General features: G+C 37.5%; 1 protein-coding gene across 1 annotated transcript; it reads left to right on the forward strand.

Annotated features, from left to right (window-relative positions):
• The first annotated feature begins 3,945 nt into the window (after positions 1–3,945).
• Positions 3,946–22,889, forward strand: LOC120433754 (tryptase beta-2-like). Its single transcript, XM_039600590.1, has 4 exons — positions 3,946–3,994; positions 14,934–14,954; positions 15,298–15,470; positions 22,856–22,889. The coding sequence occupies exons 1-4, from the start codon at positions 3,962–3,964 to the stop codon at positions 22,887–22,889; spliced, it is 261 nt and encodes an 86-aa protein (XP_039456524.1). The 5' UTR covers positions 3,946–3,961.
• Positions 22,890–25,654: the final 2,765 nt, after the last annotated feature.

Raw genomic sequence — 25,654 nt, forward strand, 5'->3', positions numbered from 1 at the left:
ATACCCGGTGGCTTCATAATGTAGTGGTTAACAACCCCCCCAACATGCTCACTAACAAGATTTCTTATTCTCGAACAAAAGGAAACACAAATTGTGTCAGGAAGGGTGTCTCATATAAAAAAAAAAAAAAAAAAAAGTCAAAATTGTACAGTATATGTGGCATTGTGTCTGCTGTGTAAAAGTATGCATAGACTGTATATAAATGATAGACATACAGATATAGCCACTTAAAATGGCCGCCTGGTCCTTGACAGGACCATGGTGGAAACCAGATCATCTTGTAGGACTGTGAAAGTGATACAAAATGTTGAAGTAGAAAAAGATCAGTAAGGAGGGAAAAGGACAGATAGAGGGTCTGTGGCCACCACACACGAAATCAGTCCCTTTGTGTTTGTTGCTTCTTCTTCAGTGCACCTGTCGTCACTTTCATTTACACCAAATGAGCTGAAGTGGTCACAGTGGTTTATGTTTACTAAATGAAATGATTGATATCCCTGAAGTTTTACTGACTTCGTGTTATACCATGATAATCAAGTGTTCTGTTAAATTATTTGAGAAGTGTATAAAAAGAGTTACCGAAAACAAATCATTGTTTAACAGGTGGATGTTGCTGAAGGCTGACCTCTAAGAGACACACATCTGTCCAAATAACTTTATCAATTTCTTTCCACAGTTTACGTATGGGGCGCCACTCATGACCAAAAGTGAATCAGTCTGGCTCCAGAGTGGAGTTTTGAGTGTCAGTGCATGCGGTGCATTTCCTTCAGTCTTCACTCGTGTGTCCCCATACCAGAAATGGATCAGTGACACAGTTACAGGGACAGCACCAAGGTTTGTCACCTTCACCTCCCCAGACAATTCAACATCACCAACAACCACTGCTCCAAAGATGTGACAGTGTGTCTCGCTGTGGTGAAAACCTGATCCACTTCACTCACTTCACTGAAGTCTGTGTTCTTGTTGTGTTGCTCCACGTGTTTGCTGGAACTGTTGGGAAGTAGATCAACACATTTACTCAAGTTGTTTCCATACAAACATGAAGTACTTTACCTGACATTTTATAACTTCAAGATGAACACTAGCCTTTGATTCTACTATATTTGGGCCAACAGTTTTGTTTTGCTTTAGCAACTTTATCATTTTAATTGGGATTTTCTTTTCTATATGTCTATCTGGATTTGCTATACTTTCTTTAAAATATTTTAGTTACCTAATCATTGTCATTAAGAAATCAGTCCTTTCTTAAATAATATTAATTATTTAATTCTGAGGAATAATATTTTAAGATGTTGTTATCACACCCTTATTTCTATTGTTTGTCAAAACCTTATGCAAATTAAATTCATTCAAATCTTCTTTTGTGATCATTTCTTTCCAGATTTTTAATAATTGAATAGTTTATTATATATTCTTGTGCATTTTCCTACTTGCAAACTGTAGAACAAGAAGCAAACCGTTCCAGGGTGAAACTGGGGAGCCCATGGCACACCCATGTTTCTGCCTGTAGGACTTTTGTCAAAGCTGGAAAAACACCTAAAGAAATCTCCAGCCGATCCAGGAGAGAAGGACAACCGCTGCCCAAGCGAAAACCTGTAGTGATCCCATATGTGTCAGGAGTATCGGAACAGTTGAGACGCATTTTTTCTAAACACCGGGTCTCTGTGGCTTTTAAACCCCAAAATACGCTGCGCCAAAAACTGGTCCACCCCACGGATCGGGTCCCCCGACACAAACAGAGTAACATAGTGTACGCTGTTAAGTGCCAGGAGGATTGCCAGGATTTATACATCGGGGAAACCAAACAACCTCTAGCGAAGCGGATGGCACAACACAGAAGAGCTACCTCATCAGGCCAGGACTCTGCAGTCTATTTACACCTACAGGCCAGTGGACACTCTTTCAATGATGAGGATGTACACATCCTGGACAGGGAAGAACGCTGGTTTGAGCGCGGAGTCAAGGAGGCCATTTACGTAAAAAGGGAAAGACCATCTCTGAATCGAGGAGGGGGCCTAAGGGCGCATCTTTCGCCATCTTACAATGCTGTGATTGCAGCCATTCCCCAACTCTCTGTGAATGGTACTCATGGCCATTGATCAGTGGTTGTTGATCAATGGTCATGAGAATTTGCATAATTCTGATTAAGGAACTGACCTCACAGCCCATTGTTCCTTCAGTGGGCTGGTTTCAGTCATTATGCAAATGTACTGTTTATAAGGTTTGGGGAAACCTGCAGTTAGCTGAGACTGAAGAAGTCACTTGGATGAGTGACAAAACGTTTCTCCCACAAAACGCTACGTCCAGATGAACAGATTCAGCTTTTGGAGATTTACTTTCCTGGATGATTGAGAAAGCATCAAGACGTAATAAAACATAATTTTCTTGTTTTTTGAATGTATCTGTCTGTACATATGCATATTTAGATTGTTAAGATACATTCACAAATGTATCATGATTTCACAAATATCTGTCCGTTATTTGACAGATTGAACTGTTAAATCCAAATGTAATGCTATGGAAAATATATGAAATGATTCTTATAAACTTTCTTAACATCAAATAATTATTACTATTATTGTTATTTAGGGCGATCGTGGCTCAAGAGTTGGCAGTTTGCCTTGTAAAGAGGTTGCTGGTTCGATCTTAGTGCATTATAAGCTGATATGCAAATTCATTGATTGATACTAGATTTGAAAAAATAACTGGATTATAAATAAGTGAATAAGATGTAACAACGGTTGAAATTAGTTTCTTATTTCTAGTGTGTGGAGGAAGGATTTATCATGGCACACATCTGTTTACATGGGAGGAAACTCCTTATGTGATACGACATTTAGCAATTTGCTTCTGATGTTCAGCACATCAGAAGGATGACTCTGAAATTACAAAGGGAAACAATTTTGCTGACAAAGCTGCAAAAACAGCAGCCATAGCAACCACAGTCTTACTAACAACCAGGGGCGATTTTAGCCCATTTTGGGGGGTGCTTCAGCACCCCCAAAATGAATCAAAGCACCCCCAAAGATTTCTTACTTTTTTTGACAATATTTGCTGTTTGTGGGACACACTACTAAAAATATAAAAGCATACAGTATAATTGAGATGGAACATTTTAACAACAAAAGTATAGATAACCCCTCCCCCCTCCGAAAATGGTTTGTTCCAGCTCGTCTTTCCCCTGCTCTTGCTCTAGCTCCGTTGCTGCCAGACGCAGCGGAGCGGAGGTGGAGTGCCTGGATTAAAACAGGACATATTAGCTGCATTTAACCTTCAGTTACTCTTTATATAGTTAAGTAGGAGTCAGGCCATGTTTCTTTTTAGCTGAAAAACATTACACCCAGGTAACCTGCAGTGTTGAAAACGTGTTTCCCGACTATGTTTGCTACCCTATAATCCGTCCTACTCTGTAGTAAAATCAGCGATATTTGATCGTTCTGTTGCTCCCATTGAAATTTATACAGCCTATTTAAAATCTAAAACTTAACATTGTCCGTAGCCTGCTGTTGTTACCACTGTCCTGTTTGAAATGTAAATGAGAGAAACTGGTTATTTTGTCATATGTGCATGTGCCGATATTAAACCCAAGGTACTAACTAGCTAACTGACTGGATGCCCATTAACCTTATAACTCCTGTTGTGTGTGTGTGTGTGTCTGTGTGTACAGAGAGACAGCCAGGTTCATAATGGATATGAGGAAGTTTTTTCAAAAAAAGGAGCCACATTCAGGTAAAAGTGTAAGAACAAATGATCCATCAATAAAGGATAATGTTGGATCAGTGTTTCAGTATTTATATCCTTTATTAGATGTACATGTGGTTTGGTCATTTGCCTTTTGGTTGAAAGCACACTGAGAGAGGACTTTTTTATTAGTGATCTAAATAGTATTTTATTTAATCTAATTGAATACAATCTATTTGTGTGTGATTGTCGGTCCAAAGAGGGAGAGAGGAAAGCGGGGAACATGAGGAGAAAGTACAAGGTCAGGAAGAACCAGGTAAGAAAACAGACAGGGAATACTAACAGGCAAAACAGAAACTGTTAAACTGGCAAAGAAAAGAACCCAACTAATTTTACTCATACAATCTGGAAGTTGTGTTCTCCCTATATTAAAGCTGCTATACAGAATCTGCAAAACAAACTGGGTTGTCAGCCTGGCACTGCATTACCATATTGAGCTTCAGTCAGAGGAAGTCACGGTTGCCAAAAACGTTTTGAAGCTCAAGAGTGAGGCTGGTGCCATTCCAGATATGTTAACATTGTACAATATTCTGGATAATCAGATCTTCCCCACACTGAAAACTGTTATTCAGGTTGCCCTAACAAACCCAGTTAGCAGCTGTAGCTGTGAAAGGTCTTTTAGTGTCTCGAGTCAGCTCCATACCTGCTGAGAAGGACCATGGGTCAAAGCAGACTCCAGCACCTGGCTGTGATGTCAGTTGAGAAAGAGATGCTTGAGAGACTTGACCACCAAAATGTGATAGACAGATTTGCCAACCTCAAGGTGAGGCACATAGGTTAAAAGAAAAGAAAAAATCTGCAGGGCCATTGTAGTATCTGCAGTAAAGATCTTTTCATACATTGTATACATTGTACCATAGGCCAAGGTGTCTCCATTTTTCAAATTTTTTAATAATATTTTGTACATTTCAAGGACTCTTCTATTTTTGGAGTGTATTTTTTATTTATCTGTATTATATTAAACATACACTTTAAAAGTGAATCTCTGTCCAAAAAATGCACTCAGTTTACTTTTTACTCACTATGAGCATCATTCATTATTCTCCCCCAGTAATTAAGGTTAGGATATGTATTTTTTTTTTCAAATTCCAATCCATTCTTCTTTAGCAGTAGTCGACTTTAGCAGCATTTAAATAACCTTTATCAGATTTGATGGTTTTGTTACAAACTTTTCAAAAAAGTGTTTTGTTTTTCTTTCACAAATGTGGGGATTAAATTGTGTTAAAATGTACAAAACAGTGATGTCATGTTTTGTGACGAGGACCCAGGCACAGACTTGATGAATTTAAGAATCTTATGATTTAATAAAGAAATTTGCAGACTTGCATAGAGATGGTAAAATTATGATGACTGATAACGGAGACGAAGACAACAGACGATAAGGACAGGGAGGAACAGGGGTTTAAATGCACCAACTAGACAGTCAGAGGGAACTTGGGACAACTGGAGACATTTAAGGATGCAGGGACTGACAGAGACAGGGAAGAAGTCTCATCGTGACGAGTAAAGTTTACCTTGCCTGGATGGGCAGCTCTCTGGGTGCTCAGCACCCCCAAAGCTCTGATCCTAGAATCGCCCCTGGTATATCGGATCAATCCATCCCTATTTTATAGACACTGGAACAAGTGTTTGTATATTTTTTGATCTTTTAATTTTTATACATTTTTTGTTCCTTTTTAATGATATAGAATAATTGTGTCTCAAAAAATAAAGTGATATTATAATAACAGTTTTTGTTAGCGTGTGATTTTTCTTGCTAGAAGATTATCATCTGTTCATGCTGCCTCAACATAATGCCAGCGCATTTTGGGGATTGCATGGGCACCCATCGGTTTTCTATTGCCCATTCGCTGGGAGTAAAGGCTCCCTCCGTTTGCAAAGTGCGCCTGCTTCTTGCCACTCAGGGAGGAGAGGGGCAGGGCAGTGGGGGATTCTCTGGCTGGCTGTAGCGGCATCTAATAACTAGCTCCCAAAATAAAAACAAACGCAACTAGGGCTGTCAACGTTAACGCCGTCATCAGGATTAATGTAATTAAAATTTTTAATGCAATTAATCCATTTGGAGCGCAGAATGACTCAAAATCCCTGAAATGTCTCTGTCAATGCATTTCAGGCAGTTGGGTTGATCGCGTTAAACATTTTAATCGCGTTAATCGTGATGACAGAGTTAGCACGTTAATGTTGACAGCCCTACAACAAACACAAACACTGAAGACATTATGATATAGACTTATAATTTGCACTGATCTATTTTCTAAATTCTATCAGACACATATACGTGAAAAGTGAACATGAGGGTCCTTGGTGCGCCTGCTTGCTGCTGCTGCTGCTCACACACAACCTGTCAAAAGGGGAGGAAGCATGCTGATTCCAAATAGTGCACCTTTCATTTATAATATTGTCAATCCAAGCACATCATGTATTAATTATTTTTTGTTGGTTGTGGGAAATCCCCCCCTCCCCTCCAAAAAAACCCTATACAGGGTATAGGTCTATTAGTTTATTAGTTTATGTTGTGGGGTTGAGTGTTGACGCTGGAGTGCAAAATTACTGATGGAAGATGGACGAGAAAAAGTCAAAGCCATCAGGTCCTCCGTTTAACAAACAAGAGAAAAGAAGAGGAGAAACGAGCAAAAGATAAAGGTAAATAGATGTGTCTTTGGATAATGGCAGGTATTATATATGTCCAAAAAAGGATAACATTGAATTGCTAGGGATTGGGAAAACCTTTCTTTACCTTTATAAGCCACTTGGCTATGATAGTAAACAGTAGATAGACTGTCATGGTTCTGGGTCAGTTTTGACCCAGTACTTTGAGTTCTTATGTTTTAACAATAATAATAATAATAATAATAATAATAATAATAATAATAATAATAATGATGGATTGCATTTATATAGCGCTTTTCAAGGCACCCAAAGTGCTTTACAATTCCACTATTCATTCACTCTCACAATCACACACTGGTGGAGGCAAGCTACAGTTGTAGCTATAGGCTATATATTACATGGTTTCTTGAGGGGAGGGAGCATATGCAGGTATTAGAAACAGTGACAAATGGTCAGACTGACCCAGATGTGGCAGAGGTCTGGCCCTGTAGCCCATTTTGATGTTGGAATAAACTTTGTCCAGAATCTTGTCACCCCTAGTGGCATTTGGAGATTGGTGTTTTTAAGTCTGCATGATTAAAGTCCCCTGCTATGATATGTACAGCATCAGGGTATATGCTCTGTTTTTTATTGATGTTTGTATGCAGAAGTGTGATCGCTGAGTTAGCATTAGCATCTGGAGGAATATAAACGGCTGTTATTATGACAACGGGGATGGGCCTGCATTTGACAGTCAAATATTCTATGTTCGGTGAATAGTGATGATCACTGTGTTAGTACACCAGCAGTTGTTCTCATACATACAGAGCTCCCTTCCTTTACGCTTACCGCTGATTATAGGTTTCCTGCACCTGCTAAATTCCACTTTAACCTCTGACTGTACTTATTTTCCCAATTAAACGCAAATGTCAAGAAAAGAAAATAGAGATATTTCTTTCCTTCATTTTCTCTGCTTTTGTTCTATTTAACTTTTTCAAGCTGACTACAATTAGAATTAAAAATTAGACTAAACTAAAAGGCTTCTTAAGATCTTTTATAAACACTGTAACAAATTTTTGTATGTTTTCTGATCTTTTCATTTTTGACCCTTTTTCTTTCTTTTTAATGATATAGCATAATTGTGTGTTACAAATAAAGTGATATTAGAATGATGAATGAGTCAAAACTTTCCAGCATTACTCCTGTGCAGAACTGCCCATTCAGGTATTGTCAGTATTGTAGCTAGCAGCAGATGGTGGGAGTTGATGGTTTGTGTTTGCGTGTGATTTTTCTTGCTAGAAGATTATCATCTATTTTTATGTTATCTGTGTGAACGTCATAAAAACATGAACACTTTGAAAGCCAAAGGCAATAATGAAAAGTAATGTTGTTAGACCTGTTTAGACTGCACTGGGAAATCTATGTTGTAATGTACTTTTTCAGTTCTATACTTTTGAATACATTTTACATCTGAAAGCAGTGCATACACACTTACAATGCATATACATTTAGTGTGTTTCAGCATAGCTGTCACAAGATGCTGTGTAATGACAGCTTTAATATGTCTTATGTGAGTTTGTAAATAGAAATACATTCATCGCTTTCTTATAATTGAATCAAAACTAACTGAAGAAGAAATGGTAGGAAAAACACACTTCATACATACTCTTTAAAAAAACAATAAGGCAACAAAACTTTCTCCTATTGGTTTTTGCCCATATTTGTTTTGAACAGGTTTCAAATTACTCTTCACCATCTAATTATGTATTACATAGAAGGTTAATGTGGGAAAAGCTAGAAAAAAAATACATTTGCAGGGGGCTAAAAATATCAAAGATCATCCTTTGAGGGTCGCAGGAGAACTGGGTGCACCCGATACAGGTCGCCAGTCTGTCAGGTCACCAGCAGGGCTAACACAGAAACAAACAACTATTTACACCCACAGCCAATTGAAGATTACCACTTAAGGTAACCCCACTAACTGCACATCTTTGTAATATGGGAGGAAGTCAGAGTACCCAGAGAGAACCCACACACACGCAGGGAAGATCTGATTCAAACCCAGAAACTTCTTGCTGCGAGGCAAAAGTGATAACCACCACATCACAATACTGCCCTCAGACAAGAATAATAATGCCCAGAATTGGCTGACACACCCAACATGATCTGCAGCTCTATCCTACATCCAATGTTTTTTGGGACATACACTGGTAGAAGAATCAATGTGTTACTCTCACAGAGCTTCTAACTCATGATATTTCACCTGATTCCATGTTACCAGTACTTTTAGTGCCAGTAGTGAAAGATAAAACTGGGAAAATATCTAGTATTTATAACTATAGTGAGAACACACGGGGAACACAGCTGAAAGTAAAACAGGAAGTACACAGAGACGCAGACTGGAGGGAGAAAGAGAACATGGAGGAGCACGAAGGAGAGAGGACACGATGAGCTCGGGAACATAGATGAACACAAGGAGGAGAAAAAAGAATAAGAATCAGAATGTCTTTATTGTCATTGTCACAGGTGAAACAAAATGAAAAGTGGTCCCCAATCAGTGCGTAATCGCTAAAAATATAAAAAATATAAATAAAACAGTAAAATTCAATAAAATCAATAAATGAAATACTTAAAGTGCTAATAAGAATAGTATGAGCAAACATTTGCATACATTCCCACATACATGCTTCAGTGAGTGCATAGATTAATTCAAGAGTGGCGTGATGGACATTTTTTTAGCTGAGCAGTAATCCACGAAAAGCATCCACACATAGCTCCCATGCCCCTCTAGGTGTGTTACGGCAGCATGGAGTGCTGTGGCTGCTGCCTCTTCCGTGGGCCGGTTTGCTTTAGGTGTTAGAAACAGTGACAAATGGTCAGACTGACCCAGATGTGGCAGAGGTCTGGCCCTGTAGCCCATTTTGATGTTGGAATAAACTTTGTCCAGAATCTTGTCACCCCTAGTGGCATTTGGAGATTGGTGTTTTTAAGTCTGCATGATTAAAGTCCCCTGCTATGATATGTACAGCATCAGGGTATATGCTCTGTTTTTTATTGACGTTTGTATGCAGAAGTGTGATCGCTGAGTTAGCATTAGCATCTGGAGGAATATAAACGGCTGTTATTATGACAACGGGGATGGGCCTGTGTCAGGAGTTTTCCTGTATTGCAACTCAGGTCAGAATAAAGACGCTCAGACAGGTTAACATGTACACGGGTGAGACTCAGGGAGACTCGCACCCTGCAATAAAAGAGGCCTTTATTCATAGCTTTATTCATAGCACGTACAGGAAGAGATAAAATAGAACTGTGCTGCGTGCAGGCTTCCTGTTGAGTCTGCACAGAGTGTAACTTCCCCATTTAAGCTGAATACTGAAAGAGCAAACACATTTAGATAATGAAATGTACTTTTAAGCATAACATAATAAAAATCCCAAAATCCTGAAATCCCTTGACAGCCTGCATTTGACAGTCAAATATTCTATGTTCGGTGAATAGTGATGATCACTGTGTTAGTACACCAGCAGTTGTTCTCATACATACAGAGCTCCCTTCCTTTACGCTTACCGCTGATTATAGGTTTCCTGCACCTGCTAAATTCCACTTTAACCTCTGACTGTACTTATTTTCCCAATTAAACGCAAATGTCAAGAAAAGAAAATAGAGATATTTCTTTCCTTCATTTTCTCTGCTTTTGTTCTATTTAACTTTTTCAAGCTGACTACAATTAGAATTAAAAATTAGACTAAACTAAAAGGCTTCTTAAGATCTTTTATAAACACTGTAACAAATTTTTGTATGTTTTCTGATCTTTTCATTTTTGACCCTTTTTCTTTCTTTTTAATGATATAGCATAATTGTGTGTTACAAATAAAGTGATATTAGAATGATGAATGAGTCAAAACTTTCCAGCATTACTCCTGTGCAGAACTGCCCATTCAGGTATTGTCAGTATTGTAGCTAGCAGCAGATGGTGGGAGTTGATGGTTTGTGTTTGCGTGTGATTTTTCTTGCTAGAAGATTATCATCTATTTTTATGTTATCTGTGTGAACGTCATAAAAACATGAACACTTTCAAAGCCAAAGGCAATAGTAAAAAGTAATGTTGTTAGACCTGTTTAGACTGCACTGGGAAATCTATGCTGTAATGTACTTTTTCAGTTCTATACTTTTGAATACATTTTACATCTGAAAGCAGTGCATAGACACTTACAATGCATATACATTTAGTGTGTTTCAGCATTTGCGAGTATACTAGGGACCGGTGGTATGAGTAGCTGCCTCCGTAGCCTGGCTAGCGCGCCGGCCCTGCAGCCTTCTCCTTCTCTCTCGACACTGCTTGCACCTCCATGCTGGATTAATAACAATCCATGGGGAGCCTGGTCTTCTCGCTCTTTTTCACCAGTATCTTATGCAAGCGGAGAAATTTGCTAGTCACGATCTCACAGTACCTTACTCCGATCTTGAGGAGATCATGATGGCTTTAGATGTTATTCGCTAATTGGTAGTACACAAAAACAAACACAAGGTGTACACAAGGTGCAAGAACTCACTCCACTAATGTAAACACAGGCACAGAGGGAGGCACAGAGGGCAAAGATACAAGGGGGAAACTACTAAATAACCAAGGAACTATACAGGGAAACCCGAAACAGGGTAACTAGAACCTATAGAATACACTTAAGACTAACAAAGTGAACTCATACATAAATGATAATTCAAAATGACAAAAACACAGGAAAAGTAAAAACCCTGGACCATGACATTGACAGCGTTAACCATCGCAAGTTATTTGGTATATGGTTGTCAGACTGGTTGCATGATGGGTAACCTTCTTGTAAGTCATTTAATGTACGCTGATGATTTGGTCATTCTGTCTCCCTACAGTGCTGGTTGCTTAGAGTTTGTGCTGGTTATGGTGCCCAGTATGATACATTATTTAACCCTAAAAAGAGTGCTTCGAGGTTTTTACAACTCAGGAGGATCAGAAGCAAAATTTTCCAATTTTTTATTTAGCAAACCAAGTATGGGATGTGGGGAGCAAAGTGAAATAATTAGGCCTATTCTTAACCAGTGATCTTTGTGATGATGATGATGTGAATCGACAGTGCTGTAAATTGTACATGCAAGCTAAAATGTTGGCACATAAATTCTGCATGTGCATAGATGATGTTAAAGTGGCCCTTTTTCAAGCCTGTTTTACCTGTTTTTATACGGCTCATTTGTAGTGTAATTACAGTAAAGCCATAATGAAAAGGTTGCAGGTGGCTTTTCAGGATGCATTTAGATTGTTTTGTCTTTGGTGATTTATTTGTTTGTTGTTGTTTCCTTTTTAATGATATGAACTAATTACATTTGAAATAAATAAAAGTGATATTATAATGAAGAACGTGTCAAAACGTTCCAGCATTACTCCTATGCAGAACTGCCCATTCCGGTATTGTGAGTATTTTAGCCGGCAGGTGACATTGTGGGCTGACAGGTTTTGTTAGCGTGTAATTTTTCTTGCAAGAAAATTATCAATTATTTTATGTTATCTGTGTGAACATCGTCAAAACAAAATGTGTTCAAGTTCAAAGCAACTGGCAATGGAAACAAGTAATGTTGTTACACCTGTTTTTTTAGCTTGATATTGCTTTTATACTTTTTTAGTTTTATAAGAAAGTTTTAAAAGTTTCAAAATACAAACTCTTGGACACAGTTCATACAGTTCTGTTAGGCAAAATTATAATGCAACTAAAACTTTGGGCTTTCGCATTTTTTCATTAAAAAAGCATTGCTTTCTGACAAAACATTTTTGGGCAGAGTCTTGGAGGAGAATGTGAGTAATTCTGTAGGGACGTGGTGGACAAAGGTGATAATAACAAAGGAAAGAAGAGAACTAGAGGTATGTAAAGAGAGAACTGATTAGCACAATATGGCTGTGATCATTCGTGATTGTGTTGTCTCTGATATTTTTGTGTTAAAGAGCAACAGGCCATCGAACTAAAACAGTTAAATGTGTTATAATTATAACTTAAGAATATGACAATGATGCAATAATTTCTGAAATGCTGTGTGAAGTGATCTTTTTCAATCTTCTATATACCCAGGCCAGCCATTGTTGGCACTGCAAACTTAGCTCTTTGTTGTTTCCATGTACCAAGCTAGAAAGCACAAAAACTTTGCCCCATCAAGGGTTTCCATTCTGCTCATGTATACAGTGTAGGCATATACATAGCAGCTCACCATTCTGCAGGTGTGTAATGTCACCTGTCACACTTTAAACCCTTTGAAAACCCCAAAACAATCTCCACATCCCATTATCGTCAGAAGTGTAGTTGGCAGCACACGGTGGAAGTTGACAGTTTTTGTTAGTGTGTAATTTTCTTGATAGAAAGCTTGTCATCCTTTTTTCTTCTCTTTTCTGAGCAAACATTTTTTTAAATAAACTGTATGCAAAATCTAAACCAGGAAAAAGATGTAAGTTAGTTAAAGTAAATAACCTAAAATATTGTGTGTCAGGCTGTAGAAACCCTGAAATCTGTGAACTGTAAGATGGATTCATAAATCATTCTGAATCTTATATAATCAATATTCTTCTTTTTTAATTATTTTTTTAAAGACATTCACCAGAAAAGCATACCATTAACTAATACAAAAGACAAACCCCAACCTCATCATCAAACTATTTGACGAACCATAGTTTATTAAGAATAAGCATATTTAAAACAGCCAATGAAATCATAAGAAATAAGAAATCACATTTCTGCTCATGATTTCATGAAAAAAGGAACATTTTTTAAAAACAGCAGTATTATTTTTTCATATCTTTAGAGTAAACAAAAAAGGTGGTTTATAACCCTTAAACAAAAACTTTATAACATTACCTGTTAGGCCACATGTATCCAATGACTTCAAACTTGCCAATACTACTATACTACTGTAAATGAAACAGAAACTAACTGCAATATTAATAATAATTATGACAGTAATAACAATAATAATAATGAAAGATTATAGCCGAGTCTTACAATCTGTTATGAAGTTGTGTGACAAGTCTGACTTCCCGTTTTCCACAGTATTACTTTAAATGCATTCCTTCACTCCCCTCAAGCACAGTCTGCCTGAAGGTTTCTTTTAAGGCTGGTTCATGTATCTGTCGCAAGGCTCTAGTGAGTAAAGAAAGACTAAAAGGGTGGTGCTAAGGAAAGATTTTACTTACTTACAGGGTAAGACAGTGTAAAAGAGGTACACTAACAATGGCAGTCCATACGTTTGTGTGCTGTATCACTGTAGCAACCATCCTGTTATCGACAGGTGAGAAAGAAAGTTTGATTGTCTTTGACTATTTATCTGTGGGCATATATATATATATATATATATATATATATATATATATATATATGTGTGTGTGTGTGTGTGTGTGTGTGTGTGTGTGTAAGACACAATTTCTAGTTATATATACATCCATCCATCCATCCACTTCCGCTTCTCCTTTTCAGGGTCGCGGGGGGCGCTGGAGCCTATCCCAGCTGTCATAGGGCGAGAGGCGGGGTACACCCTGGACAGGTCGCCAGTCTGTCGCAGGGCTAACACACAAGGACAGACAACCATTCACACTCACATTCGCTCGCACATTCACACCTAATGGCAATTTGGTTTATCCAATTAACCTATCCCCACAAGTTGCATGTCTTTGGACAGTGGGAGGAAGCCGGAGTACCCGGAGAGAACCCACGCAAACACGGGGAGAACATGCAAACTCCACACAGAAAGACCCCAGCCTTATGTTGGAATTGAACTCAGGACCTTCTTGCTGTGCGGCAACAGTGCTAACCACCGTGCCACCGTGCTGCCCATCTATATATATACATATATATCTACATATATAGATATATATATTCCTTAGACTTGGTCGTTTTAAATTTAAACATGTGATTATTATATTTAATCACAGTTACTAGATTACTCTAAGTTTCTATCAATCCAAATTTCTTCTTTTGATAAACACTTCTCTACTGTTAAAACTTTCTTAAAAATGCTCACTGCATATATAAATGTTATTTTGGCAGTTATCTCAATGATGAAACTGTTTTTTAAAATAATGTTAAAAACATATAATAAGCACTTGCTGGTGGGTGCAGTGAGTCTCACTATCGAGCTGTCACCAAAAGAACACTTTGTTTTCTGAAATGTTTTGACAAAATAACATTATTGGCTGATCTGTGAATCAGGAAACCTATAATCTCCTGATCATTACTAAAGCCTGCATTACAAAGCAACAGTAACAATTACTTTCCATTAACAGGATAAAAAATGCATTTTGTGGACAAACTGATATAACAAGGCTAGATTACAACATCACTGAGCACTGAGTTATTTGATCAGTTACATTGGGTAAACGTTTTATGTAAAATGTATCAACATCAACAACAGACAGGAATTTAAAAATGCTAAAAAATAAAGTTGATAGATTGTTAAAATAATATTTCAAAGTTTTGGCAAAAGTGTTGTTTTTCAGTTGGAAGAAATTACTTCCTACTTCCGAATATTTCTCACAGATAGTCATCAGCTGCACTAAACTGGTTTGTTTAACATATTTGTGTTTTTCTTTGAACTTTCAGGTTGTCAGTCACAGCAGCCTGGTAAGTAAAAAAACAATCTTAAAAGTTCTTCACGTCTCAAGTTTATTTTTCTAATTACTGTCTGCTGTACTGTAATTAGAGAAACTATACAGTTCAGTCATCATTTTCATCAAATGGTTTAATTAACTATCATAACATGTACAACATAGGAAAAACAAGTCTCAGTTGAAGGAAATTGAAAGCTAAAAAGTAGTCAGCGTATACGTAGCTAGATAAGTCCGTATCTTTGGATCAGACTAATCCTGCCAGAGAGGTCAGTGTCATCATTCACCTTCAACTAGTTTTAATGTTGCGGTTGATCAGTGCACTCAGTGTTTAACTGCCATCTCTGTTCTTCTGTCAGCCTGTGGCAGAGCTGTTAGAAACAGAAGGAATCATAGGAGGTCAAGATGCAACACCAGGAAGTTGGCCATGGCACGCCCTTGTAGTAGCTTATGGACCTTATGGATATAAACAGTGTGGAGGTTCCCTAATCACCAACCAGTGGGTTTTGACAGCTGCTCGGTGCATACCAATGTGAGTCACTGTTGAACTTAGAAAAATAAAAAATTTTGGTGATGATGCTGATGATTGCTAATAGTAACCATCATGTGTAGTGCATGACGGTTGTTGCTTACAATTACTTTCATGTTTCTTTACAACCAGACTTATTTTTTAGTTCTTGAATATGGACTACCACTCGATTTACCATCTATGAAAATGATTTTTTTGTGTGTCAAGTTCAAGTAACAACACTGTGGTTCATCTGCACTGTAAAATGTAATTCTAGATGTTTGTTATTTCAACATATTATTCTATATCAGTTTGACGATAGATGACTGAAGTTGTTGTTATAACATAGAATTACAAGTTAAAAACGTCCCAATTACACCAAAAAAAGCTAACTTGAAAACTCATGTCCAGCTAAATCAGCAACTTATGTGAACTTGACAATGTGGGTAAGTTGAGCACAGCAGGATTCAAAACTGCCTCACGTGACTGCTACCGAGGTGCATCATGGGGAATTGGCGGTTAACGACATGCTCACTTTACTTGGACGTTTTCTAATCGTCTTCTTTGGAATATGCTTTCAAGGTGAGTAACATTGGTTATAACTATAAGGAAAGAGAGCTACAAAAGTTGGAACATGTTTTGAATCTATGGCATGATGTGTTTTCTCTTTTACCGAAATGTTTGCTTTAGCTAATGTAGCTTTAGCGGACAAGGTCCAGCTTGTATGTCATAACCAAACTTGAGCTAATAAACTGACATATGGCCTTTTTTATGGGTTTAATGTGGCACTGACCAAATCACAAGTATTGTGCCGCTAGCTTTAAGGTTGTGCACTCAACCACTGTTGCGATATTAGCAAGCTAACTCAGCTAATTAATAAAGCTTATTTCATATTGTCTCTGTACTTGTAAATTTCTTTCAAGTTCACAGGCTGTTGTATTTTGGTGGAAGTTCATTTTGGCAATATTTCCAATAACTGACTGGGTTCAAAAGAACTTTTGGCAGGACTCGGATGCTTGTTGTCATCTGTTTACCCCTATGTAATCACTTAAGTTGTTATGAACTGCTGCATGCTAAGCTGCAAGAGTGCACTGAGGACTGAGACAAAATATGGTCTACAAACCAGCATTATATTAGTTTTATCAGATAGTCCTCCAGTGTGTTTAGTTTTTGCTTTAATTCTATTGTGCAGTTATTTGTTACCCTGAAATGCTTTATGCTTAACAACAGCTCACTATTTTGACTTATTTTTGAACTCTTGTGATCAGTATGACTAGGTTGTGTGAGTTTCCATACTAAAAGAGCTGTAGTGATAAAATAATTGGCATCAGAGACACTGATTTTTGGCATGGTATACTGCAGAAGTTGTTTTTTTTTTTTTTTGCATAATTTACCTTTTAATTAAACTGCATTCTCTGTATTGTAACAAAACTAACATTGTTTATATGTCAGAAAATTAGCAAACATGAATAAATGGCGAAAACAATATAATTATAACATATATTTTTATTTTACTTATTTTAGGTCTGTGAAGCCAAACTTGATGCTGGGGATTTATTTTTGTCAGTGGAGTCAAATGGTAAGTTACAATTTGTGCATTTTGTCATACTGGAAACACCACAGATTATATTGTAACTTAATAGCTCTGTAGAACAAATGATATAAAGATTGTAGTGTCAGGGTACTTCTTAAGAAGTAATATGGCACTATTGATGATCACATGCAGGTGGCATAAACTAAATATTCAGACCTGTTACCAACAAGTGATTCATTAACAAAAGCAATGGAGCAGACTGTTTAGGTTCTTGTGGTTGTAATAACATCCATAACTGCAAGTTTGTCATTAATTTATTTTCACAGGTCTAGATGATCACATCTGTCTTTGTCATTTAAATGAGGTGGACTTGCAAACTTTGCGCTCTTTTGGGTAAATTGCTGTCCACTACATATATACACAGAATGTGCACAGTATTTCAGATCTAAAAGGGAGTATGTAATGGACTTGCTGGCTTTAATGTAAAAAGCCTGTTGTGTAACTTTAATGAGGCAGTTGGACTAAAACAGTATTGCTCATCAAGGTAAACATCTGAGGAATAAGGAAATTGTTACTTGTCCTTTTACTCAGTGTTCTTTTAATCGCATACGTTTACTAAAGTTTTACATCACATAAGTCATTTTCACAATCATTCTACTTTAAAAGATTTCAAGACAGAGCTTATTGTTCTCTGAACTTCCTTGTTCGCTGAACGGCAGGTAAAGTGCATCTTTTGTTTGTTTGCTTTTTGTGTGTTTGTGTTTTCTCTAATGGGCCTCAGATGACTGTTTGCTTAAATTTGGGTCTCAAAGAATCTTTTTTTTATTCTGCCTGTACTCTCCACCCCTCTTCTTCTGTTGCTCAGGTTGAAGCAGAATGTGCCCGTCTTACATCTGTTGACCTGAAAGGGTTCCTTTTTGCTGTGCTTGACCATTATGGAGAGGTTCGTGGAGCTGTACAAAATCAAGAGCGGCATAGGAGGGCTAACTAGGCTCATAAAATGCTTCGGAGATGATGTAAGTGTTCAACTGCGAAATGTTCTCCTTTGTTTAAGTTTTAGGTTATCCAGTTCAACTGATGAACTCATTGAAAGAAAGCTGATAAGTAAAGTCTGTCATCATATTTCACAACTGGACATTTAGTGTGGTAACTTTTACAGAATCTGTGTATATTGGTGGTAGGTTGGATATCATATTCTACTTGAATGTCCTGATAAGCCTGATTCAAAATCTCCAATGATAATCATATATTGATGGAATTATGTATCAAAAAGCTGTGAATTTGGAGCTGTCTACATGCTTCATAAACACTGTTTAAAAAGTGTTTTTGTTTTCTTTTTGACTTCTTTGACCAGAGCCCTACACAAAGGAAGAGGACAGAGGACCTCATTTTCTAAAGGAAGATCCCTCACACACTTTCAAGACTGTGAAGGTTAGCATTGTTTCTTTTAGTAAATTTAATAATGACAGCACCACAGTGGATTTTAAATGAAACATGTGGCATCTATGAAACAACAGATGCCACATGATAACATGTACTTTTTCCTCACCAAATGTATTATTACAAGATCTTTGACACTGGATTTGGTCTGGGTTTCAGAGAAACTAACTGGCAAGCTAGCATTGATATTATTAGTGTCTTGTGTTTATCATTCATGTCTTCACCAGGGTCTTTGACATTTCGCTGCTGTACTGTTCACTTCAGCTTTACGTTTGATTTCTCACATTGTATATTGTAATGGCAGAGATATTAGGATATTTAAGGGGCTGCAGTGGCTGCTACAGCTGTGGGGGCAATACTTTGGTGAAATGTCCTGGACCCTGGAAAAGAGACTGTGTAGACTGGGTAAGCAATTAAAGGTTACTGGCCGAGAGTCATTGGGCAGCTGGGTAAAGGTGGATGTTGATATTCAGTGCCAATTATGCAACCTGTTCAGCCACGTCTATATGCTCTTTTTTCATGCTGTTAATATAGGGGGAAAAATAAACTTTAATCAATAAACTGATTAAAGAAGCATTGTCTATGGAGCCACAATCTGATCCTGTAGTGTAGCTGCAGTTTGCACATTTCATGTATTCTCAGCCAGATTTGGTTTAGAGCACAGCCAATATTTAGCATAACTAGATTTAAATTCACACACTGGTGATGGCAAGCTACATTGTAGCCACAGCCGCCCTGGGCGCACTGACAGAGGCGAGGCTGCCGGACATTGGCACCACCGGGCCCTCTGGCCACCACCAGTAGGCAACAGGTGAAGTGTCTTGCCCAAGGACACAACGACTGAAACTGTCGGAGCCGGGGCTCGAACCGGCAACCTTCCAATTATAAGACGAACTGTCAACTCTTGAGTCACGATTCAGTCATCCACCCATGTGTGTGAATGACTGAATGTGTAAAGCACTTTGGAGTCCTTAGGGGACTAGTAAAGCGCTATACAAATACAGGCCATTTACCATTTAAATTGAAAATTTTGTTTGAATTCTGCAATTGAAGACATGCTCAGTTATTTATGAACATGGTCTTTGTTTAAAGCAAGAAATGGATTTGTAACATGGGGGTGCATATCTCATTCTGAAAAAACTAACAACTAATAAGTGTTATCCAAAGCCAATCACCATCATCCAAAGCATCAGTATGGCTCTTCTTTGGAAAGACATGAATTCTTAAGCACAAGGGATATTGTGTAATTGTAATTGTGTAATTTTTTTTTTTTTTTTTTTTTTGTCTTTGAACCCTTTTATAGCCGACAGGTATTGAAGACACGTTTTCTAAGAGGATGAAAGTTGGCATTGCGATGGTGAAAGAAGAAGACATCATCGATGTGTTGGTTGTCCTTGAGGCGGCAGTAATCCTGTCTAATCTGAGGGATGTCTCAAGTGCCATTTCCATGCTGATGGGCCTTCTTTTGCCCTCAACATAGACTATCCAAAGGAACTTAAGGACATCTTTGAAGTCATTCAGAACATCCTAATGAACATTGGTGGAAGGCAGTGCATCTCACTAGTGCATGGTCTAAGAAACAGACTCTTGCAGAAAGCCATGCAGAACTGTAATTGTATGATCCTTAGTGTTAAGGACAGTTTTATTTTACTGTTTGTTTTTTTTATTCTTGCAAGTTCTCATTCTCACTTTTGTATGTCACTAAATGACTACACTTTACATTCAGATTAGACAATTACTCATTTGTTCATGGTTTAAGAAACTTATGTGAACAACAATATAATGGTGGACTTTGCAGATGCTTATCTCATGCAAGTCAGTAGTTTTTCCTTTGTTTTGCAATTGAGCAGACTCAAACTGATGTATCTGAAATATCCATATTATCAAATGTTTCAGAAGCATGCACTCATTTTCAGAGATATTGGTTCTGTGGAATTTGTTGCAATTGTAAACGAAGACAAATACAAGAGTTTGATGTCTTACTTGTTATAAACTGATCTTTACTGTCACTTATCAAAGGTTTTGTACTATTTTAATATTTCAAGTTTTATGCTAACAGGTGTGACTGAGCACAATGAAGTTTAAAAATTTTGTAAATGTAAAGAATAACTTTTCTAAAATAGCAAGTGTCCCGTTGATACATTACTATAATGCAGACTTTATGTTGTTACTTCACAAGAATCACTACTGCTCCTAGAGTATTGGTCAGAATTTAATCTTCACCCAAACTGGGCTCAAGACCAAGTTCAAATTTATTGTTTCACAGGAGCAGCCTTTGAGTTTTGATGGATTGTGAGCCTGATGAGCTACGTCACTGATTTTTCTGTTTCTCAGATGACTAAGATGGCACAATAAATGGTGAATGTTGGGTGCTCATGAGTAATTGTCTTGTCATGTTCTTAAAACAAACTTTCTGTATGAAATGATCAGATAGACTTTAATGGAATCTGTGGGGTTTTTTTTTTTTTCTGTAAACAACAGAAAATTAATTTAAAGGAATGTAGGTATTTAAACCTGAGCTCTAAGATGAACCTAACAGGTAGTTTTGCTGAAATGGATGTTAGAAAGCTAAAAAAAACAAAACAAAACTTAAGATGTTTAATACACATTTTTCTTTACATCCAGTCAATCAACTCTGATAATTAAAATGAAACTGATTTACAAGTTCACTCAGCTACCTTAAGGAGCTCAGTTAATTAATAAACTTAAATCAACTTAGCTAACAGATTATGTTAGTTAAGCTAAAATAGATTCCTAAGTTAAAAGAACTACTAAAGTATTTGAATTAACTAAAAAACCCAAGTCAACTGAACTAGGACAAGAGTTTAAACAATAGATTATTTTAATTTAGCTGAAAGGGTTTTCCCAAGTAAAAATGACAATTAAAGGAGTTGAACTGACTAACAAATCTCAGTCAACTAAACTAAGATGAAAGTTTAGACAACATGTGATTTTTCATTAAGATAACAATTGGTTGTGTTATAAGAACAAACTCTATTTCTTGACTTAACTTAAAATTTTAAGGCAGCCCTTTACCTCATATTTTTAAGTTGAAACAACAAGTTATATTTTACAGTGTGGGACGCTACAACCAGTCAGGCTTAAATCCAAATGAGGTGACTCAGAAAGTGAAAGAAACCATCTGCCATCCTGCATTTTCCTTCTACTGCTGGACGTATGAGAATGACATTTGTCTCCTGAAGCTGTCTGCTCCTGTGAATTTCACAGACTACATTCAGCCCATTTGCTTAGCCTCAGAAAAAAGCACTTTCCACAATGGGACAAGCAGCTGGGTCACCGGTTTTGGTTACGATGATAGTAAGTTACAAAATACTTATTTATTTATTTATTTATTTATTGAACAATACTGATGATTGATTTCTTAAGAACAGAGATGGGCAGTAACGCGTTACTTGTAACGCGTTACTGTAATCTGATTACTTTTTTCAAGTAACGAGTAATGTAAGGGATTACTATTGCAAAAACGGTAATTAGATTACCGTTACTTTCACGTAGGAACGCTGCGTTACTGCGTTACTAAAACCGTGATTTTTGCGAGAACGTCTCATGACAGTGACGTAAGCGAGTGCGACGTTCAGTGACAACAGCTGTCTGCAGATCATAATATATCGAGTGCGGGACAGAGTGTAGCATGCAGCGTTTAAAGCGTGGAAGTACTGACCTTATTTTGAGTTTGATTCCATAAAAGTGACAAAAACATTAGTGTCCGTTGTGCGTGGAAGAAAACTACTTTTACAGCGAAAAAACCCTAAACTTCCAAGCAAGCAGCGAGTGCGCTGACGTAATGTGAAATTCACAGAGAAACTCGCGGATTCTTCCACTGACCGCTGCAGCACACCTGCACCAGGGTAAACCTCCTCCGCCTACCCCAGTCCTGCTTTACAGGTGAAAATAGAGCAACAGGACCGCTAGTCTTTGATTTTATTTATTTTCTGCTGTGTTTTACTTGCATCTATTTGAAAGAGTGAGTGTAAACACAAAAAAATATTTTATTTTATATGCTGGAATGTGCAGAAAATAGGTTTAAATGTTAAACAAATTTCTTCCAGTCAGAGAATGTTGCATATAATTTAATTTTTGCTTGATGCATAAAGTTAAAAGATTAAAACTAATAAAACAAGTTTTAAAAAGAGACTTTTACATTTGATTACATTTTGTATGATGAATTATGCAGAAAAAAAGTAGAATTGGGCTGAAAGATCTATCGCTTTATCACCTATTCAGGTTGTAAATCGTGTTTTTAAAAAGTAACTAAGTAACTAAGTAACTAAGTAATTGATTACTTTTGAAAATAAGTAATCAGTAAAGTAACGGGATTACTTTTTGGGGGAAGTAATCAGTAATTAGTAACTGATTACTTTTTTCAAGTAACTTGACCAACACTGCTTAAGAAGCTCTTTTTCTCTCCAATTAGGTTATCGATTTTCCAACATCCTGCAGGAAGTTAATGTACCAATATTGGGAAACAATGAGTGCAGATGCCACTTTGAAAACTACTACTACTACTACTGGCTCCCACAGATTACAGAGAATGTTACCTGCACTGGACCCAAAGTTGGATGGAAGGGCCCATGTTATGTAATGGTTTATTTGTTATTTAAACGTTGTTCTATTTTTTTTTTTCTGTTCTTGTGTCAGTGATCTACATTGTATAATTATTGCTAACTTGCTAAAAGTTTTATAGGAACACACAGTGTCCTGATCATCATTTCATTCTATACAAATGTTTCAGTGTCGGCTTAAATTTTCCACACTGGAAGCAGCCTGTTGGTAAAATTATTCTTTAATACATTTGTCAGTTGCACAGCTTGTAGGACTGGTTCACATTGCCTGGAAAGCTACATTTTAGTTTCAATGTAAGCTGGCTGTTTCATTTTGTTTCCTGTATATGGTTGAATGAAGGCCTGCTACACCATAAACACAGTAATAAAATAATAGCTCAGATATCAAATAAAACAGATACAACTTTTCTCATAGCTCCCATTCAGAAGTAAAAATAATAGGTTAGTTTGAAGTTGATGAGACCAATGCTTCAACAGGATAGATATTACTGAGACAGATCATCTTCTGAAAGTTACTGACCTGTCTTTACAATTTTCTATTAATTTCTCTTCACAGGGAGATGAAAGGGAACCCCTCGTGATTAAGGCAGGATCACTCTGGGTCCAGAGTGGAGTTCAGAGTTATAGTTATGGTTGTGGCGGACTTTCAATCTACACTCGTGTGTCCCAATACCAGAAATGGATCAGTGACACCGTCACTGGGACACCACCGGGCTTTGTCACTTTCTCCTCTCCGGGCACTGACAGCGACTTAAACTTCACCTGTCCAACATCACCACCTCCTTCTTATAACATTTTTTATGACAATGTCAGTATCAGTAACCCTCTATTTCCCAGCACAGATGGCAGTGTGTTTGGCAGCAGTGAAAATCTGTTCCACTTAACTCACGTCACCTCCCTTTGTGTTCTTGTTGCGTTGCTCCACGCGTTTGTTGTAAGTGGAATGTAACTCAGTATATTTACGCAAGTCTTGTACTTACATACAAGCTTGAAATACTTGTACTTCTTAACATTTTAGAACCCCGAGTTGAATGTTATACATTTTACTCCAATATATTAAGGGAGAGCTCGAGTTTCTGGTAATTTTAAGAATTAATTTAGATTTTTCTAAATTAAACAAACGAACAATTAACCAACTCTTTTGCTTTCTTGTACATGAAATTATAAGTAAATACATAATGGATGAAACAGTAAGCAGACACAAAGACTTTTTTTTTGCAGTCCACTTTTTAAAATATGGTTATTTGCTACACATTCATTTATCAGTGTCAGTATCTAATTCATTTTAAAGGTTGGGGCAAGCTGGGGACTTGGACGGTGTTGCTAAGGGTGTGATTTTTAGTAACAAATAAACAATTCTTAGACAAGGTGATGGAAATCTTTTCAGATCTTGTTTTGTGAAGGAATTCATGGTATCCAGCTTTGCTCAGGCCTGAAACACATTTGGCTGCTGTGCTCTAGATTTCACTCTTTATTTGCTAAGGTGTTCGTTTCTGTTCATTTCATGCAACTTGCCAAGTTCTCTACATGTTTGATCATATACTCCCCCTCTAAACAAAACATTCTGAGTGACAGAGATACAATTAAAGTTCAGCTGATGATACTGAGAACCATTCACTGAATTTCACCTTCATACCAACTTTATTCATTCTAGTATAAAGTTAGTATAACAGTGTACTTTCAGTATAGAGGATGGAAATAAGCTAGTTCAACTCATGAAACATCTGCCTAAATCTTGTTAAATTCAGTTGTATAACTCCACAAGAGGAGTGTGTCACCAGCGAGGTGTGGAGAGAAGTAATATTGGACCTAAATGCAGGACTCGCAGGCTTGTTGAGGATGTGGACGGCGTTTATTATAAAGACAGGCAAACAGAAGATGAGACGGTTGGCTGGACGGTTGGCTGAACTGAAAACATACACGGAGGATGACAAGACCAGGAACTGAGGATTCAGATACACTGGATAATGAAGATATTAGAAACAGGTAAGAACACAACTGAACGAAAGCTAACTAATGAGACATGGGAGGTAGAACTGAACATCATGAACAGAGACAAAAGGCTAACATGATAAAACAGGAAACACATGAATGGACAGTGACAAAGTATAAGCTGAAAACACTGGGTCAATGATCCAGGGACCCTAATAAAATGAACCTCAGCAGAAGCAGAAAATATAGTGAGTTGTCATTCTTTTCCCCATGCTGAGATACTACAACTGATTTTAGGGTTCCTCCATCTGCTGAATCCCACTTTAACCTCTGACTGCTCTTTCTGTTTAGAGGTAAAGTTACCCTGTGTTGCGAAATCAGTTTCGCCCCGGTTCTTTGATTCGTCGAGGGATCCAGAAACGGCACCGGAACTTCAGTAGTTATTTTTACAAAATCTTTATTCATCTTTATTTAAGCATGCACTTCTAGAAGGGAAGACGAGGCCGGTGTCCCTCTGAAACAATCTTCACCCCTTTGTTAGTTCCACCCAGCTTTATAGGAGCGACCCCATCATAAATCCCCATGTGTGCTGCAAACTCTGTGTCTGTGTGTGTATGCACGAGCACGTGAGTGCCTGTGTGTGCGCGTACCCGCGTGTCTATGTGAGTGCTCGTGAGTGACTGTGTGTGCATACCTGGTATGTGCGTGCACGTGAGTGA

Source organism: Oreochromis aureus, linkage group 3 (genome assembly GCF_013358895.1).
Source record: "Oreochromis aureus strain Israel breed Guangdong linkage group 3, ZZ_aureus, whole genome shotgun sequence".
NCBI classification, from domain to species: Eukaryota; Metazoa; Chordata; class Actinopteri; order Cichliformes; family Cichlidae; genus Oreochromis; species Oreochromis aureus.

What these genes read in the sequence shown, in the direction of transcription:
- LOC120433754 (XM_039600590.1), top strand. Translation starts at nt 3,962, where the DNA reads ATGAGGAGAAAGTACAAGGTCAGGAAGAACCAG. An exon ending in TTGTCAGTCACAGCAGCCTG is followed by an intron (nt 14,955 to 15,297) that starts GTAAGTAAAAAA and finishes TTCTTCTGTCAG; the next exon opens with CCTGTGGCAGAGCTGTTAGA. An exon ending in GCTGCTCGGTGCATACCAAT is followed by an intron (nt 15,471 to 22,855) that starts GTGAGTCACTGT and finishes CTCTCCAATTAG; the next exon opens with GTTATCGATTTTCCAACATC.